This window comes from Nilaparvata lugens, chromosome 4 (assembly GCF_014356525.2).
Source record: "Nilaparvata lugens isolate BPH chromosome 4, ASM1435652v1, whole genome shotgun sequence".
NCBI lineage: Eukaryota > Metazoa > Arthropoda > Insecta > Hemiptera > Delphacidae > Nilaparvata > Nilaparvata lugens.
This window is the reverse complement of record NC_052507.1, coordinates 67,560,697-67,579,946: the sequence shown is the minus strand read 5'-3', so window position 1 is coordinate 67,579,946 and position 19,250 is coordinate 67,560,697. Positions and strand designations below refer to the sequence as shown.

Below are 19,250 nucleotides of genomic sequence, written 5' to 3'. Positions count from 1 at the left end.
ATTCATATACTAGTTCATATACCACATATACTGACATATCAAATATATCAGCTCAAAGCTCAGCAGAGTAATTCATTTGCTCAGAAGTCTATCCGGTGTAATACCTATGAAATATTCAAGAACGGCCTATTTTTCTCTCTTTCATAGTATAATGTCTTATGGCCTCATCCTTTGGGGTAATGCCTCTCAGATCAATGATGTTCTACTTATTCAAAAAAAACCAACTCATCATATCTTGAGCATTGCAGACCATTGTTCATTAATCAAAAAATTCCAACTGTGATAAACTTGTATGTATATTATCTCCTCTTTTATACCCGTATATCCTGTCTGCAGTTAAGAAGTAATGTTCATTCAATTAACACTAGGTACAGAAATCGCATTGATATACAGCACCAAAGACTGACAAAATCTCTTGAAAGTTTTGAGATCACGGGACAAAAACTGTTCAACAAACTGCCTTCCCATTCACAGTATGTGTCACAAAGGATATTTAAACAAAAGATATATAGTTGGCTAGTATTAAATCCGTTTTATAGATTGACTGAATTTGATGAGTGCCTCGTAAATATATGTTAGTAAATAATTAGTACCTAACTATAAGTGTTGGTTAGTCTGATTATCTTTTTATCTAAATTCAACTTCTCTTCATTGTTCAACTGTGATACAATAGTAGAAATGTCCAGATGTATTTGTTTTTGTTGTTACTCTATTTGTTAATATTAACCATCATTACATAAGCATTGTTTATATACTACTGTAGAAGTGTGTGACTTGAACTTTTTGTTGTTATGTTATATATTGGCGTTGTCTATGCTGTAAAGGCTTTTCGACAGTAAAATTTTATTTATTTATTTTGTTCAGAAAGAAGTTATGTTTTTCATACGACAAAATCATATAATTATTATTGAGAGAGAATTTCTGTCTCATCCCAAAAGACTACTGTATTATTGTCATTATAATGAGTGATTTGAATAAAAAAACTTCCTATCATTACTGCTAAAGAGTTATTAATAAATTATTGTCATTTTTATTTTTGTATTGAATTACTTAATTTTTATCAATCAAAATACTCCACGTTGGTGCTTGCAATAGCTATTTATGTATTAAGAGCGTAATGCGCGACTTTATCGCTCGCTCAAAACAGCTATCACGCGACACGACGCGAAGCGGAACGTGATAATTTTGCAAGAGCGATAAAGAAGCATTACGCGCGAATTAAATACAAATTTTTTTCTACAACTGCCCAAACCTGTTGAATTACTTATATCGGCGGAGTTACAATTACCGACTTTTGTGGTTAAGATCTGACTTTTTGGCGAGCTGCTTACAATCAGCTGATTGGGAAGCGTAAAGAAACTCTTCTGCGCATGCGCGAATAATTTGGGAGCGTAAAGTAAATCTCTTGCGCATGCGCGGATGGTTAGCGAGCGAAAAAGTAGATTCTCCTCAGAAATAAGCTGTTTTACGAGGAGAATTGAGTGTGTAAATTCTTTCTTTACGCACAGTTGTAGAAAAATAAATTTGTGTTAAGTAGTCTACCTGGCTACTGTATTTACATAATGCTTAAATATACCAAAACATTCTATATTTTGAGTTACATTAAGATTAAGCTAGATAAAAATTCAATGACGAATCCCGTGTCTGTTGTAATTTTTGTGGAATTATGAGTAGAAACACATATCTTTCGTTGCTTATTTGATATGAGTATACTGTATTCTTTAATCAGTCATTGGATTGATAACATGATATAATGAAAAAGAAAAAAATTTGGGTGGAGTGGAAGAGGGGTCTCTTATTGCCTCAACTTCGATCACCACACTTGTAATATTCTAAAGTGTGATGAATAAATGCAATCATCTATCTATTGAAAATTTCCACACAATAATTAGGCAAGTCGACTTTAATTACATTCATTTATTTATTAAATAACACAAATTCCATTGTCTTCATTGTTAGTATCCACATTTTTTCAATTCGTTTGAATAGGTACTCTACCAACTACATAATGTTTCTACTAGTTGGTAATCTACCATCTAGAATCTACCATATTTACCAGGTTCAAATTCATTTATTGCATGAAATAAATACACAGTTGAAAACACTTCACTTGAATGGGCTACTTTCATAAATTAATAAAACAATATTGAAATTTGATGTACCCTTAATTTATACCTCAAAATAAACGGTAGTTCAAGTTTCAATATTATTTTATTAATACACAGTTGAATACATCACAATACACATCTCAGATACATTACAATTTTCACTAGTTATCATCAACAGATTCATTATGATATAGCTATATTTTGCGTTCAATACAGTTTCTTCAATGAAAAATGTTTTTTTTTTTTTAATTAGTTTCACCTCAAGAAATGAATATCGTGGAAAAGCCTGTATCTCAGCCTGTGAAAAGAGGACTGATGTTGATGTCGAAGATTCTGCAGAACATTGCCAATCATGTGGAGTTCAGCAAGGAGCAGCACATGATTCCATTCAATGACTTCTTGCGATCTCATTTCGAGATTGGACGCAGGTATGTAACACAACAACTTCGTTTGAAAATCACAGGGAACAACCTAGTAATCGAATCCTATCGTCAGTATAGATAGACAGTATATAGATGTGAAATTACTGAGATATTGCAATTATTCAAATGTTAATGAATTAATAATTATTATTATTAAATGAAAATCCAAATTATATGCTGTAATTCACCCCGAAGACTTCTGCTACTGCAAATATTGACAGCAGGGTGAACAGCTAGATGGAAATTTGATATGGGCTACTATTCAAAAATAATTTCCATCTGTAGACTGGCTGGCCGCTATGGCTTCCTATAAAATGATTGTTGCTATTCAGAGATTGTCAGTTTGGTGTAAGGGTAAGCATTCCTGACCGGCAATTAGGAGGTACTGGGTTCGAATCCCGGGCTGACAAATAGTTTTTGAATACTAGCGCTCATCGAATTTCCATCTAGCTGTTCACTCTGTTGTCAATACTTGCAGTAGCAGAAGTCTTCGGGGTGAATTACAGCATACAATTTGGATTTTCGTTTAATAATAATAATAGGCAGTATATCTTGTAATTTATTGCTTGTGTATTATGAAAATTTACACCATACCGTACACATATATCAAGAAATTCCACCGTATTAGGTAACTTGATGAACCTGATAAGGTGTAATGAATACAATGGAAAGGACAATTTCTTATTCGTTTCACCGTAATATTCATAACTAGTAGTTCTTTGAACTCGCGCAGTTAAAAACCACAGCCTCCTCTAATACTGTCCATCAGAGTGAATTATGTCCTGTCCTGACTTGTCGTTGTCTGCGAGATAGTTATTTATTTATTTATTTGATACAAACTTAGAAAGGCTCACGGACATACTCCAGTTCGAACCTTTATGACATATTTGATGGCATAACTTTACAATTGAAAAGAAAAAACAAAAACAAAAGAAAATAATATTGCAATTCATTAAATATTCACAACGATTCAGTATAACTAAAATGATTAGAAGGGAACGAAATTTGAGTTAGATTGAGGAAAGTTAGTGAAGAGGTATGAAAAATATGCATATATACAAAGAAAGAAGAAACAATTAAAAAAAGAAAAAGTTGTTAGAGCTCAAAAATAATAATCTAATCATCAATTGAGCAGCATAATTCTTCTCAAGATTTTTTGGATGTATTGTAGCGGTCGTAGAAGGGGTCAAGGAATGGGTTCAGTCTATTGTTTTATTTAGGTAGGAATTGAAATGGTGAGCGGTTCTGACAAATGGTATTTGAAATAGCATATTAAGTCTTGGTCTATTGCATGGAACATAGAAATTCAACAAATTGATGAAATCTGGCATGAATATTTTATTATTCAGAATTTCATATAATAACATTCATGCTCTAATGGATCTTCTGCTTTTTTATTTTTGGACTTTGAATGTTGACCTCCAGGTTTCAGTGGAAAAAGCTATTGAACGAAATGTATTAACTTTTTGAAATAAGATACCTAATAACTCATTTTGAATAACCTCCAAATCATTAACGGCAGTGCTTGACGGTATATTGGTGTGTAAACAATTAATGGCTTTTTGGATTGTTGTATAGACAATAATTTGTTGTGAAGAACTATGCTACTATCATCAAAAGCTCACCGAGTAAAAAACAGAGAAAAGTCGGGAGAAAATTATATGCTGTTTCGAGTTATCAATTCCTTTCTTTTTGTATTATCCTTAAAATTCAAAATTTTTAAAAAATCTTATGTATACGTCCACGCGAAATTCAAAAAGGAACATACCTGTCAAATTTAATGAAAATATATTGCTGCGTTTCGCCGTGAATGCGGAACATAAATATAAACATAAATAAAGAGAAATGCAAAACCGTCGACTTGAATCTTAGACCTCACTTCGCTCGGTCAACTATTCAAAATGCAAGTGCGGTAATGCTCGGTGAATGACATTGAGTCGAGACTTGATAATATAACAATATCCAACAATATGTGTTTTATTCCTTCAAGCATTGTTTACATTGCAATTGGAAACGTCAAATAAATACACAGTCAAAACATGTAAAATATTACTAAAACTAGACATAAGTTGAGAATAGGCTAATTGATTTTCAACACAAACATATCAATATAATCGAGTACGGTAAGATCACATAATGTTCTTATCTTCTAAAATCACAGAATATCTTCTAATTGAGGTTCTTCAAAGATTAATAAGGTTTTCATAATTAGGCAAAATCTTCCACTGTTACTTGATAAAAATCAGAAATAGAATATAAGGGGGTTTTCAAAAGGAGAGACTCTAAACAACATTTAAATTTTGATTCGTGTAAAACCCTAACCGAATATGGTAGTGCATTGAAAAGCTTTAATGATATGAGACTTGGACTATTTAATACCTTGCTTAATCTTGAGTAGGGTACATCAATTTTGGATTTGTTCCTAGTATTGTAGCTATGTATTTCATCCCTACAGTGGAACAAGCCTATCTTTCTCTTTACACTCATCAAGAGCCTGAAAACTACCATGCCATGCAAAGTCATGATTTTCTCTCCAACAAATAGAGGCCTACAATGATCCAAATATGCTGCACCAGAAATTATCCTAAGAGCTTTCTTTTGTAGTAAGAATACTTTCTGTGCATCTGGAGCACACCCCCATAGTTCCAGGCCATACAGAAACACACTCTGGAAGAAAGCAAAATAGCAAGTTCTCATGTATTTTTTGGGAACAGAGTCGCTGAGACTGCGTAACAAGTAAATTACCCTGGAGAGTTTTGAACATAAATTATCTATGTGAGAACTCCAGGAAAGCTTTTGGTCCAGTGTAATACCAAGAAGCTTAGCATTTTTTGCACCTTCACTAACCTGTCTCAGTGCAAGCAATAATATCTGGGTTTTATCTTTATTAAGCAGCAAACCATTTGCCTTGAACCAAACTGCAGCCTCATCCTGACACTTGTTCATTTTTTGTTGGAGAGTATTCAGGTCTTTATCTATTGTAATTATGGATGAATCATCAGCATAGCATACAACTTTTGATCCAATGTTGTACTCAATATCATTCATCATAACTATGAAAAGTAGAGGCCCAAGAATGGAACCTTGAGGGACCCCGTGAGGAACAGATAATGGATTTGAGAGATTGGAGTTTATACATACAGACTGACTTCTATTGTTTAAATATGATTTCAAAAGTTTAAGTGCCTTGTTGCGTACACCCAGATGATGGAGATGATGATGGAGGTGGCTATGGCTAGAAAATATGTTGTTAGCAGTGAATACTTCAGAGTCTTTTCTACCACTTTTTCCTTGGTTCTACCTATTGAGGTAGATACTGCCTCCCGCAGTATGCCTCCATTCATCTCGATTTTCTGCTTTTCTTCTCCTTCTCCATCCTCTGATGCCCATCTGCCTCAACTCGACGCCGTCAATCCAGCGCATTCTTGGTCATCCTCTCCCCTTGATTGGATCTTCTTCCCCCTGGATTGGATCTGTATACTTTCCTCGCAGTCTTCACTGCCACACAATCCTGCAATAAACTGTCTATCTATTAAACTATTAATTTGTCCATGTTTGTTTATTGAACTAGCCTACCTATTTAATTAAAATTATTCGCAGTCTTCTCTACCACACAATCTTGCAATATTACCATTATACTGTGTTATACTGTGACTTTCTATTAAACTATCAATAATTTGTCTTAAATTACTAAGGCCGGGTTTCACCAGGAACTAAACGTGTCGTTAGAGGAAGGGTATACTCCAATTAGCCCTTAACTGACAAAATCGGATTTCACCACACGCCGTTAGAGCTAATGAGCCGTTATAAAGTTACACTGGGCTGCCCTGTAATGTTGTTTTAGTTATTTGCTCCGTATTTTTCATCATTTTACAGTGGTTATTTGAAAGAAATAAAAGATTGGAAGAATTTGGATAGTTTATGAAAGTTCTAAGTACCTGTTTCAGTGAATTCCATGACTGCATGACGGGTGAGTGACTAGTAACAGTGATTTAAATACGCGTACCACATACAGTTTTTGAACGTTTTGACTCCATTTTTCTTAACCGGCATAGACCTACACACTACACGTGCTATTTCTTGTTCCTAATTCGACTTTGTGGTTCTATTAGGACTATCGTAACTGAGCAACTACCGGCTTCAGGAGTGATAACGAAAGTGAAAGTCCTACTCTGATAACGGCAACAATCTGAAAAGTTATCTATACTACCGCTGACTGTTTCAAAGCAGATAATCTCCAGCTGGTTTTTGTTTATATTGCTGGTTCTTATCTAGGCTACGTGTTACTATGACAACCTAGCGCGGCAGTTTTTGAACTTTTTTTCGTCAACAATGTTTCACTCTTTTACCTCAAATAAATGAGACTATGATAGTAAACGTAGAAAGTAGAGTGTATAAAGTAGACTCAAAGCTTTTAACCTTTTTCTCTTCCCAATCAGGAGCTTCCGTATTCTGCCTTGACAGCTCTCTTGGCATTTTTCTTCCTATCCTTTTCCTTTTCACTTTTTAATTCCATATTTTTCGCATAATTTTTCATGAACAGTTCGCCATCACTCATTACCTTTTTGAATAATAACAACTGTGCATAATCGCTAGTGATTTTTTCAAATATCATTATGTCTTCAATAATAAAGAAATTCACAACACAGAGGAATAATGTTGCTATTCAGATAGATGGCTTTAATTACCGAAAAGAACGTACAATGTTGGATGGGAGAGTTTCGTTTAGGTGTCTATTCAATGGATGTCCCGCAACTTTGAAAACGAACGCCTTAATGCATAAAGTATTGGAGAAAAGTGGGTTGCATAATCATACTGCACCTGATCAGGATATTGATATTAACGATGACATTTCTATAGAGCAGACAACTCCAGTAGGCAATAAAAAGTTGATGAACATGAAACCAACTACTCCTGGCAGTGGCAAAATAACTCCCCCCTTGACATGTGATATGAGTGTAAACACACCGACTTCAAGAACAATCTCAACAAGTTCTTCTCCAAGCTTGCAAACAGTTGAGCTTCTCCAACAACGCGATGATTTAATAGCTCATTCTCAAGATTTACAAAAGCAAATTGAATCCCTCCAAGAACAAAAGAAGCACATCGAGTCAATGATGATTGAATTTGAAAAAGAGAATTTATCTGTCAAAGATCAGCTTAGATGTATGTCTACGACAATTGAAACTTTGAATGCAGATAACAATGCTCTTAGGAGTGAAGTTAGTTTGTCTAGGGATGATGCCAATAAGTGGAAAAATAAGTATGAAGACTTGTTGAGATCTAAATCTAGGCGATTTGATGTTGGTGGTCAACTAGAATATTCTGGAAAAGCTCGGTCAAAGCGATCAAACATTCCAATTTTTAATGACGATGAATTTCCGGCGCTGGATACAACCAGTTATGAACACAACCGTCGCAAATGGGAATCTACAGGATATCAGGAGAAAAAACGTAGATTTCATGAAAATAAGAATATAGTTTTGGGCGACTCTATGATTAGAAACGTGACTCCTCAAAATTGTATTGTTGATGTTCGTCCTGGAATACGCATCGAGCAGCTAACTAAAGTGATTGAACATAAATATAAAAAATCGTCAGCACAGAATTATAAAAGTGTATTAATTCATGTAGGAACAAATTCAATCCGCAGAGAATCTGAAGAATCCGTGGTGAATGAGATGAGGAACATGATAAGGACAGCCAAGCAATGTTTTAGTACATCAAGATAATAATCAGCGGAATAATACTAAGGCGTTCAGTGAGTGACTCATACATTACGAGGATTAATGACTCCATCAGAAGTGAATGCGCCAAATTGGGTGTACTATTTGTTAACCCCAATAGTTTCATCAACACCAGAGAAGGCTTAGGCAAAGATGGTTTGCATTTGAATAGGTTGGGCTCAACTAGTCTAAGTAAAATGTGTGATAACGTTTTCAAATTATTAAATGATAAGGGAAACTAATAAGCTGTGACAGGGGTGTGGAAGAAAATAATAATAGAAGATACCTTGTCAAAGACACTATTAATAATAGATATTTTAAAGACTCATATAGTCTGAAAATAATACATCAAAACATTGATGGAATAGTTAGTAAGGTAGCTCTTTTAGACATCTTGGTGGAGGATGAACAACCAGACATTTTAATATTGACCGAGCATGGCTTGAAAGATTATGAAATCAATTCCCTACCTATCAATAACATGTCTCTAGTGTGTAGTTACTGCAGAGTTGATATGAGAAAAGGAGGAGTGGTCGTGTATGCCAGTCTTGAATTTTTGAATGCTATTGATCATAAATTTACTGTTATTAATATTTCTGATTTGAGTCACATTAAGGATATTGAAATATGTGGCTTCAATTTTAAGATTGATGGAGATCCGTATGCTATAGTAGGTCTGTATCGATCACCTAGCGGTGATACTAATATATTTCTTGAAAACCTTGAAATTTTATTTAATCGTATTTGCAGTCATGTATCTAATAACGTCATTGTTGCAGGCGATTATAATATTAATGTTTTAGATAGTTCTTCTGAACATAGAAATCTTGTAAATATTCTGAATCTTTTTGATTTACACTACACGATTAAAGAACCAACAAGAATTTCTAGAATAAGCAGAACAGCAATTGATAACATTGTCACTAACATTGAAAAAGGTATATATTCAGTACAGGTTGTTCATACACTGTTATCAGACCATACTGCACAGGTTTTTCGCACACATGGCACACGTGATTCCACCAGATTCAAGTCTAAACAAATTCAACTTGGTATTCCAATGTATACTTGTTCTAATGAAAACATAATAAAAATGAAAACCTCTTTGAGTGGTGAATCATGGGCTTCAGTTTATAATGCAATAGATGTAAACAGCCAATTTGCGAGGTTCCATGAAATTTTACAGTCTCATCTTGGCATAAATTGCCCTTTGAGATGTAGAAGAAAAAAAACTCAGAGCAAAAAGAGATTAAAAGGTGAATGGATTACCGACGAAATTGAGCAAATAAGACATCTTTTGGAAGTGGCTAAAATCAGAATTAATAATGGTTTGAGAATTGATATGGAGCAATTGAAAGCTATTAAAAAAATTTATGATTATGAAGTTGTTCAGGCAAAAAAGCAATATATGAGTAATATAATTTTGAGAGCTTCAAATAAATCAAAAACAAGCTGGAAAATCATTAATGAATTTAGAGGTAAAACAAAACAAACACAGCCTAATATAGAACTAAAAGAAAATGAAAAAATTTTAACTGATTCCAAGCAGGTAGCTGATGCATTTAATAAATTCTTCATATCAATGGCACCCAAATTAAAGGCTCAAAAATCAAATCTACAAATTAATGACTCCTCTTCTTCAAATTCAAATTTTAACAGAAATTTTTTCTTGTTTCCAACTAATAATGATGAGATTATAAAAATAATAAAAAGTATCAAAACGAAAAATAGTGTTGGATTTGATAATATCCCAGTGACAGTGATTAAGGAATGTTGTATTGAAATAGCTCCACCACTAGTATTCATAATGAATAACGCTTTCGAAACGGGTATTTTCCCAGATCTACTTAAAATTGCCAAGGTAAAACCATTGTTTAAACAAGGTGCTAGAACTGATATACAAAATTATAGACCTATTTCTATTCTTCCATCTCTGTCAAAGGTATTTGAGAAACTAATTTATTCCAGGATAATGACTTACCTCGAAAAATTTGATTTAATTTCAGCTTGTCAAAATGGTTTTGTAAAAGGTAGGTCGACAATTACTGCAGCGGTCACTTTTGTTGAGAATGTTATTGAACAGGTCGATAAGGGAAACTTTGTTATCGGTACATTCATGGATCTTTCAAAGGCCTTTGATAGCGTTGATAACGACATACTTCTTGATAGGCTTTCAAATATTGGAATAAGAGGAATCTGTAGTTGTCTAATCAAGTCCTATTTGACAAATAGGTTTCAATTTGTTACAGTTGAATCTCAGTCTCATGTAGCTCAATCGATGCGATTGAGTGTTACAAGAGGGGTGCCACAGGGTTCTATTTTAGGCCCATTGCTCTTTGTCCTTTACACTAACAATGTGCAAGCCTCAGTCCCAGTAGGTTTGAATATTACACTCTACGCTGACGATACATCATTGATGTTCAACAACAAAAACTTGAATGATCTTGAGGTAGAAGCTAATGTTAAAACAAATTTGGTTGCACAATATTATAATGAGTCAAAATTGGCAGTGAACCCGCAAAAGAGTAAGTGTATTCAATTTGGGTCTAAAAATCATCTCTTCCAGCCTATGATTAGTATTGGCGATTCAATGGTTGAAAATGTAACAGAGGCAAACCTACTGGGGTTAATGATAGACAAGGATCTCTCATGGAATGTGCATACTGATGAATTGGCCACTAGAATCAGTAGTAATCTGTTTGTATTAAGGAACATGGTTAGGTATGTGCCCAATGAAACAGCAAAAACATTATATTATGCACTGATTTACTCTCATATTTCATATGGTATAGAGCTCTGGGGTAGCACAACATTACAGAATATTAACAAGATATTTGTACTACAAAAGCGTGCTATTAGGTACTTGGCGGGCCTGGGGTTTAATCATCCTTGTAGAGAATATTTTAAGAAAATGTCTATATTAACAGTACCGTGCATTTTTATTTTTAAAACAATATTGTATGTTGTAAAAAATATTGATAGATTTGTGACTCATGCACAGGTACACTCTCACAATACAAGGAATAGAAATGATTTGACTGTGCAACCTCATAGGCTAGCTATGTTCGACAAAATGGCCACTCTACTCGCCTACCTTGGTCCTCCTGAGCATAAACCTGTCGATTCCAAGTAAGAATTTGCCAATTTTTAGTTTCCGTTGGAGTTTATTCCGTAAAATTGCTAGAGTTTCCTTCATTTTATTAATTTCAGATCATAGATTGATTCTTGGCCTCTGTAACTTTATAGTTTTAATTTCTAGAGTTTCTTCATTTGTTAATTTCAGATCATAGATTTATTTCAGGCCTATGTAACTTAATGGCCGGTTTCGGAGCTCGGGATTTAGCCAAGTTCTAGACTTTCAAAGCTGGATTCACAATTTATGTAAATGGGAACTAAAAACCAAAATAGGGAAATCGACGAGTTTGTTGAATGCTTTATTACACTCTTTCTCGATTTAAAACTATAAGGGCCCGGTTTCCGAGCTCTGGATTTAGCTAATTTCTAGACTTTAATCAGCTGCAGTCAGAAAATTGGCTTTCCAAAACGAGGCGTAGTCGCAGTAAATAGTTGCAGAAAAATAAATATTCTTCTCCTCATTTCTATAATTGGAAACGTTTTTCATTGACGGAATGAACCAATTATTCCTAAATAATTCAAAATAGATGAAAATTTACACTGTTTTCTCTTTATTTTATTCTGTGTACAATTTTTTAGTTTTTCGAAATTTAATTTAAACGTGACTTTGACTGTGATAACGATTATGCCCTGTTTAGGAAAGTCAATTTTCTGACTGCAGGTGTTTTAAGTCTAGAACTTAGCTAAATCCCGACCTCGGAAACCGGTCCTTATAGTTTTAAATCGAGAAAGAGTGTAATAAAGCATTCAACAAACTCGTCGATTTCCCTATTTTGGTTTTTAGTTCCCATTTACATAAATTGTGAACTGGAGTTTTCTTAATATTGATTCTTGGCATATGTACTTTTATAGTTTCAAATCGATAAAGCGTGTAATAAAGCATCCAATCTTTACAGAGATAAGTATTAAATAGTTATTTGTATATCTAGAGTGAAAAGTACGACTTTTTCTCCCTGTGGGAAAAAGTTTGAAGCCCGAGGCGAAGCCGAGGGCAGCAATTTTCCTGAGGGAGAAAAAGTATTTTTCGCCCCACTTGGATGTAATGAGCTGGTTTTCGTGCGTCATATGGAGGCCGAAAATGACTGTTTTCTGACCAGACCGGTAAAACTTTTACGGCCCTAGGGCTGTAAAATAACCTTGAAGTCAGCTGATTCTGATTTGATGTGAACGTGTTTACAAAATGGTTTATGAAACGGAATCAGTTTATGCTTCTAGAGTTGAATAAGTATTCTGCAATAAGATAATATCATTTTATTTGGATGAATAGATTTATATATTATAAATTATTCAAATTCGATTTTCAGAGTAGGATAGAACTTCTAACCTAAACTTCCGAAGTCAACGACAACAAGCATTGTTGACATTGACATTCAGATTGGCCAAATTTCAGTGCTAAAACAGCTGATCAAAAAATTTTTCATTATTTGTGTTTATTATTCAAGAATCAAAACATTTATAATAAAATCATCTTATTGTCAATTGGAAGAATAAAAAGTATAAACTCAACCTCTTACATAATTGAACATAATCTTTTAGGTTATTTAGACAAATCAGAATAAAAAATAAAAATACTTGGACAATTTCCTAATATTCAGATTACCTCAGATTTGCTAGAGCTATGACCTTCCTTTGCTTTCGGAAGTGCCTAATAAACAAGAAATTATTCTCATATTTATATTGTTTATTTTTCTGTGTGGCGAAAAATAACGTTCTCACCATGGGCAAAAATGTGTTTCTGGCTCTCAATCTTTTCTAGTCCTCGGCCTACGGCCTCGGACTTGAAAACCGATTTCGAGCCAGAAAAGTCTCATTTTCGGCCCTAGGTGCGAAATATACTATTTCGCTCGTGATGTACACAACATTTTTCCTCCATCTACATTTTTTATAGAAACTGCAAATAAAATCATTCTAATAACTTACGTATTGGTGACAATGATTCCTAACAACATAACCTAAATCTAAAACCTAAAATCCGGTCGTCTGATTGGCACTGCCGATTGCGCTATCTATCGGCAAAAGTTGTAACAATTATATCAGCTGAGCAGCTAACAAAAATGGCTGACTCAAGATCACGCGGTTCAGATTTGAATTGCAGATCAAAAATATTTTTTGGCTGGTATTTTGAATAGAATAAAATATTTTAAAAATTGTATAAATTTTTATCGTCTACTAATATTAAGAATATAATAATTATCATACAAACATATATTTCATGAGTTGATCAAATTTCTGGTTGTGGTATTGAATTCAGTTGACTCAATGACAGACACCTCTATTATGCTTTCTCATCTGAGCTTAGACCTTCTAACCTATTACAATGTAAGTTTCAAAATAAAGATGCTTCCCATGTTATTTAAATGGAGTCACTTTTACTCCCTAGGGAGTTTTTCTGTTTTTTACTACCGAGAGCGAAAAAGTGACACTTTAGTATTAGGTTTCAGGGAGTAAAGTAAGTACTTTAGACAGTAGGCGGAGGAAAAACTAATTTCCTGTAATCTTGCTTCTTGTATCTGTGTCATTGTTTATTGTTTGAAGAAGAAAAAACATTTTTCCCCACTCATCAGTTGGCCCAAGTATTTACCGAATGTTCAGAATGTAGGTTCATGATTATAATATTTTCAATAATAATAATAAATTGAGCAAAAATCCTAGTTATTATGAGCCTATATCCATTAGCATTTGAACATTTATGTAATCTCTCATCAATTTCCAATAATTTTTTTCTGTTCCATTAAATCTAAAATAAAACTATAATCGATTAGTAAACAGGATCTTGAATTAAATTGGTTTTTAAATTTTGATTATAACATTATCATTTCTCAGACTAATAATTCGAGACATTATTTATCAAACTATTCACATTAAAAGGTGCATTTTCGTTTGTGCGTAAATTTCCGCAGTCGACAACGGCAAGCATTGTTGACATTCATTTTGTCCAAATTTCAAGTGTGCTAAAACAGCTGATCAAATAACTTTTCATTTTTTGTGTTTATTATTCAAGAATAGAAACATTTCTAATAATATCAACAAATTGCCATTTGAAAGTATAAGAATTGTAAACTCAAGATCTCCCATTGTTTATTTTTTTTGAAGGGACGGATTCAAGGATCCAAAGGTTCAAAGAACCCCACAAGTCAACCGAAACTTATTGTGTCCCCAAATAGTATGTTAGTTAGGAGACTGATTAGTCCTCGTGACCTACGTGAGTTCCACTCCTGGCCTTCTTTGAAGGTCCTTCCGCTGAGAAAGGAGTGGCCAAGTTGCCTCTAGGGCGCCCGGCCACCCTTGACTCAGCCTCTTGACCCACATTTGTGCCTGAAGTTTCACCCATCTATGGTCTTCTGGGTTTTTCTTTTTGCCCTTCCGAAACTCTGCAGGGTCAAAGGCTCACCTATCCCAAGTAGCCCTGAATGGCCACCCTTCTTTGAGCAGTGGTGAGTTTTGGCCTCTCCACCCACAAACTCATACCTACTTGAGTTCCACTCCTGGCTTTTTTGTAGGTACTTCCGCTGAAGGAGGGGTCGACAAATTGCCTCTATGGCACCTGGTCACCCTCGACGCAGCCTCTTGACCCGCATTTGTGCCTGAAGTTTCACCCATCTCTGGTCTCTCTGGTTTTTTGGTAGAGAGTTAGTGGGAAGGATACTTCGAATATTCTTTCCGAAGAATGGGCATTGATATGTCCAAAGCTCCGCCAATTTATGTAGATGCATAACAATATTATCTATCTTATCTATAGTTATTACAAATTGCTTTTTTTCATATGATATAATGCAGCTCAATAATTATTTTCTTAGTTTATATTTTGTAAATTCATCTATAATTTTGCTGTATTGTAAGCTATTGTATATAAGTGTATAAGCCAGTATATATTGTAATCTACATAAATAAAGTACTCAATCGTCTCTTGGGTTTTTCTTCTTGCCCCTCCGAAACTGCCCTGATGGTGCAGATCCCGTGGGTTTGAAGGCAAGGCAACTTGTGGAGTTGCTTTGGGGTCCCTTTTAGTCGCCTCCTACGTCAAGCAGGGATACTGTGGGTGAATTCTGGTTTTCAACACATTCTTGAGTACGATGTTCGACTCAAAGTCCCCCCAACCCACAGGGGGTAAGATCCCCCATTAAAACATAATTGAACATAATCTTTTAGGTTATTTAGACAAATTGAAATCTCGATCGAAAAGTCGATGACGGCATTTACGCACAAACGAAAACTCAGATTTAATTGGGTTTCAATAGGTGTTGAATAGGGATTTAGGGTTTTGTAGGTTTTAATTAGATTTTTCCTTTCCATTAATTAAATGCACTTACTTTTCTGAAATGAATGCAACTTTTCTTTAAGTAACCCGTATTATTCCACCATGTATGATTATGAATTTGTATATTTTTCTAGCGTTCTCTTCACACCCTACAATAGATGGAACTCTATCAATATGTCGGGATCGAACTTCGAAGATCTAATGGTGAAGCACAATATGCACGAAAAAGAGGAATTCAAGTGTATCAAGAGTTTGAATATTTTCTATCAGGCTGGAACGTCGAAAGCAGGATATCCTGTATTCTATTATATTGCTCGGCGTTACAAGTAAGTACAGACAATTGATGAATGCAATCAGCATTAATACTTCAAATATGAGTTTGCATTGCTCTGTAAATTTATGAATTATAGGTTTTATAATACCAACTTTCATTTTATGCTCCAATGCACTAGAAATAATTGATCTATGTTGATTAGGTACTACCAGGTAACCTGTGCTCCGCAAGGGTTTAATTAAAATCTTGACCTACTGAAATCATCAAGAATTTAAAATAGGCCTATAACCATCCTCGGTAAATCAAGTACCTATATGCAAAATTTCATGTTAATCAGTCCAGTAGGTCAGACGTGATGATGAGTCATTCGTGAATTTCCTAACCCGTACGTGTATAAGCCGATCTTTCCTTCATTATATTTCATATATTTTCCCATCCTAATCGTAAAATTAGATTGAATATAATACTACAATTCTAGGTTTTTCAAGTGATAATCCTCTCCTGAATCAGTCTGTTCTACGGATATTAAGATACTTTATATGATATAGTCCGGTCTGGGATATGAAAGACGTTTTAATTAAATTTGTGCGCATGAGAGTGTTACTTGAAGCACCAAGGCTGATTGACAGTTGCCATCAAACATTTTTGTCATATACTGAACTGAATAAGAAAAATATGTGATAAGGTATCAATGATACTGAATTGTAAACTGGTTTTACGAGTCCATCAATAAGCAACGAATATGAGTTATCACTTTTATTCGCATACAAGCTCAAACTCGATGTGGTTATTGTCTTCTCTCTCGATATAGTTATACCAAAGAGAAACAATAGCATGAGTAGATATCCCATAGTATAGGGCGTTTATGTCGCAACTTTTACTGTTATCTCAAGCCGATAGTCCACGTAGTGCTTTCCCGTGAAGCTGTGTGACGCTGGTAGTCTCTCATACTGTGCCGTTCATACACTCTCACCCCAACAAAACAGTAAAAACCGACAGTAATCGATAATAATTGGCTTGAGATAACAGTTGCGACATGAACGCCCTATACCATGGGATATCTACTTACGCTATTGTTTATCTATGGTTATACCTACTGTAATTCTTAGTATTCTCATATATTCTAAGATCCCAAGTTCCTAAATAGATCCTAAATTCAATAGTGCAAGTATAGTAATGTATGCTTGGGTTCAAGCATTTATTCAAGTTGAATATTAGCTTTGAATTGGTGTAAAAGTGTAATGTAGTAACTGATTTAGTATGTTTTTAGGATCGGCGATACCAATGGCGACCTTCTCATTTATCATGTGATATTGACGCTGAAGCCGTTCAGCCATTCTCAGTTTGAGCTGGTTGTCGATTTTACTCACACATGTTCTGACAACCGATTCAGGTAATACATGCAAGATCTACACTATTTTCTTGATCTCAAATTGAGAAACAACATATACTCTCATTCAATTCTGCAAAGGATGAAAATGGATGATTTCTCATTTTTTTCCAAATAGGCTATAATATTGCATTTAAATATATGATCAAACCAAACCGAAAATCTAATAGAATATCAATTATGAGAAAATAGGAAATTATCCCTTATTTTATAAATTTGAACACTCTTGAACGACATGGGCCCGGATGCAGAAAAGCCGGTTAAATTTTAATCGTGATTAAATTCACGAGAACCAATCAGAGAATGCTTTTTCGAGAAGAAGGTTTCTCTGTTTGTTTCTGGAGAAATAAATCATGATTACAATTTAAACGGCTTTTCTGCAACCTACACATAGTAGTATAATCGTTATAATAGCAAAACTACTATGTACGTGGTGGAGCGCTGTGAGACGTCATGGTCATTTTCAACACATTCATTTTATCTTGTCAACTCAATTTTTACAAAAAAAAGGTCAACGAGTTGTGATATTTCATGAAACTTGTATATGAACATGTACTGATAGCAGGGGTCCGAATATTATTCATTTATTTGTAAATACAGTAGACTCCGGTTACAACGCGGTTGAAGGGAGCGCTCAGAACGGGATGGTCCCTTCAACCGCTTTGTAACCGGAGACGCGCTATAACCCGAATTGCCATTAATCAATAGTGGAGATGGGTTCTAAGATAATCAAGCATTAAACAGCTATTTAAATTACTATGTCATACTTATTTTATATACTGTAAACTCTGCAACATTTCTGATGAACATTTTATGACTTCCAAAAATAAATAAGCTTTTGAATTTTTGTAGAATTTAGGAATTCCATGTCTATGCTATTTGAAATCTTATACATCACTCATATGCATCATAAATATCATGTTATCACTCTCATTCTCTCTCATGAAAAGAAATAAATTGTTTTACTTGCTTAAAAGCCTGAGAAAGAGTTGGAGGCTCAAAAATTCCTCTTCCACTTCACAATCTGCTTCAAAATCATCATTATTAGTTTCATTTTCTCCTAAAACTAGACCGATTAATTCTTCATCTGTTCCAATCCCATTAGTTATAACATTTTCGTCGAAAGAAATGAATGAATGTAGCTATCCAGGAATGTTGTGCTGCTGAAGCCATTGGCTTAATGGTAATGTTATCTTCGTCATCCTCGTCATCACTCGACACACATTAATTTTGTTCCTCACCTTTTTCCAAATACTCAATCACTTCAAGTTTCAGTCCAAATGTTAATGCTTTACGCTTTACCATAATGTAGACGATCACAGAACAAAACCCACAACAGTACGAAAATAAACGGTACGAGAATTCACACGTTGCGCACAACCACTATCAGTCTACTGACAATGTCCAGTTCACAAAGTCTTTTCAGTATAGTAACAGAGAGGGAATGAGTAGGGGTGATTGACTCCATACAAACTGGTTATAATAGGAAATTCCAAGAGTTGGGAGAGGCTCACAACTATTACATAACTAGAACTTTTGTCCAGTCACTGGTGAATTGTTTAAGAATAGACTATTTTGTGGAATTTCACTCACTGAGAGCAACAATAAAGCTATGGGACATGTGAAAACAGCGCTTTATCCGGAGATACACCGCGTTATAAAAGGATCTGAAATACACGTAATTATATGGGATATCGGCTGGACCTGTCAATATAAGAGCACTATAACCGGATTAGCGCTGTAACCGAAGGCGTTGTAACCGGAGTCAACTGAATGTACATATTTGAGGGTACCAGGAACTCATCCCTTTATTGCCCTCATTTAATCTTTCCTATATTTCCACGATCTTTTATTTGGAATAGTATGATAAAATGTGTTTGCTAGTACTTATTACACTGATTCATTTTTGTGAAAGTAATTTTTCGAACGTATGTATC

General features: G+C 34.5%; 1 protein-coding gene across 1 annotated transcript in view; it reads left to right on the top strand.

Annotated features, from left to right (window-relative positions):
- Positions 1–19,250, top strand: part of LOC111044527 (neurofibromin) — a 145,257-nt gene that overhangs the window by 54,402 nt on the left and 71,605 nt on the right. Inside the window, exons 27-30 of the mRNA XM_039427074.1 lie at positions 2,362–2,598; positions 8,490–11,385; positions 15,784–15,975; positions 17,194–17,316. Of these exons, the coding sequence (XP_039283008.1) occupies positions 2,362–2,598; positions 8,490–11,385; positions 15,784–15,975; positions 17,194–17,316 (3,448 nt within the window). The remainder of the gene's footprint in view (positions 1–2,361; positions 2,599–8,489; positions 11,386–15,783; positions 15,976–17,193; positions 17,317–19,250) is intronic.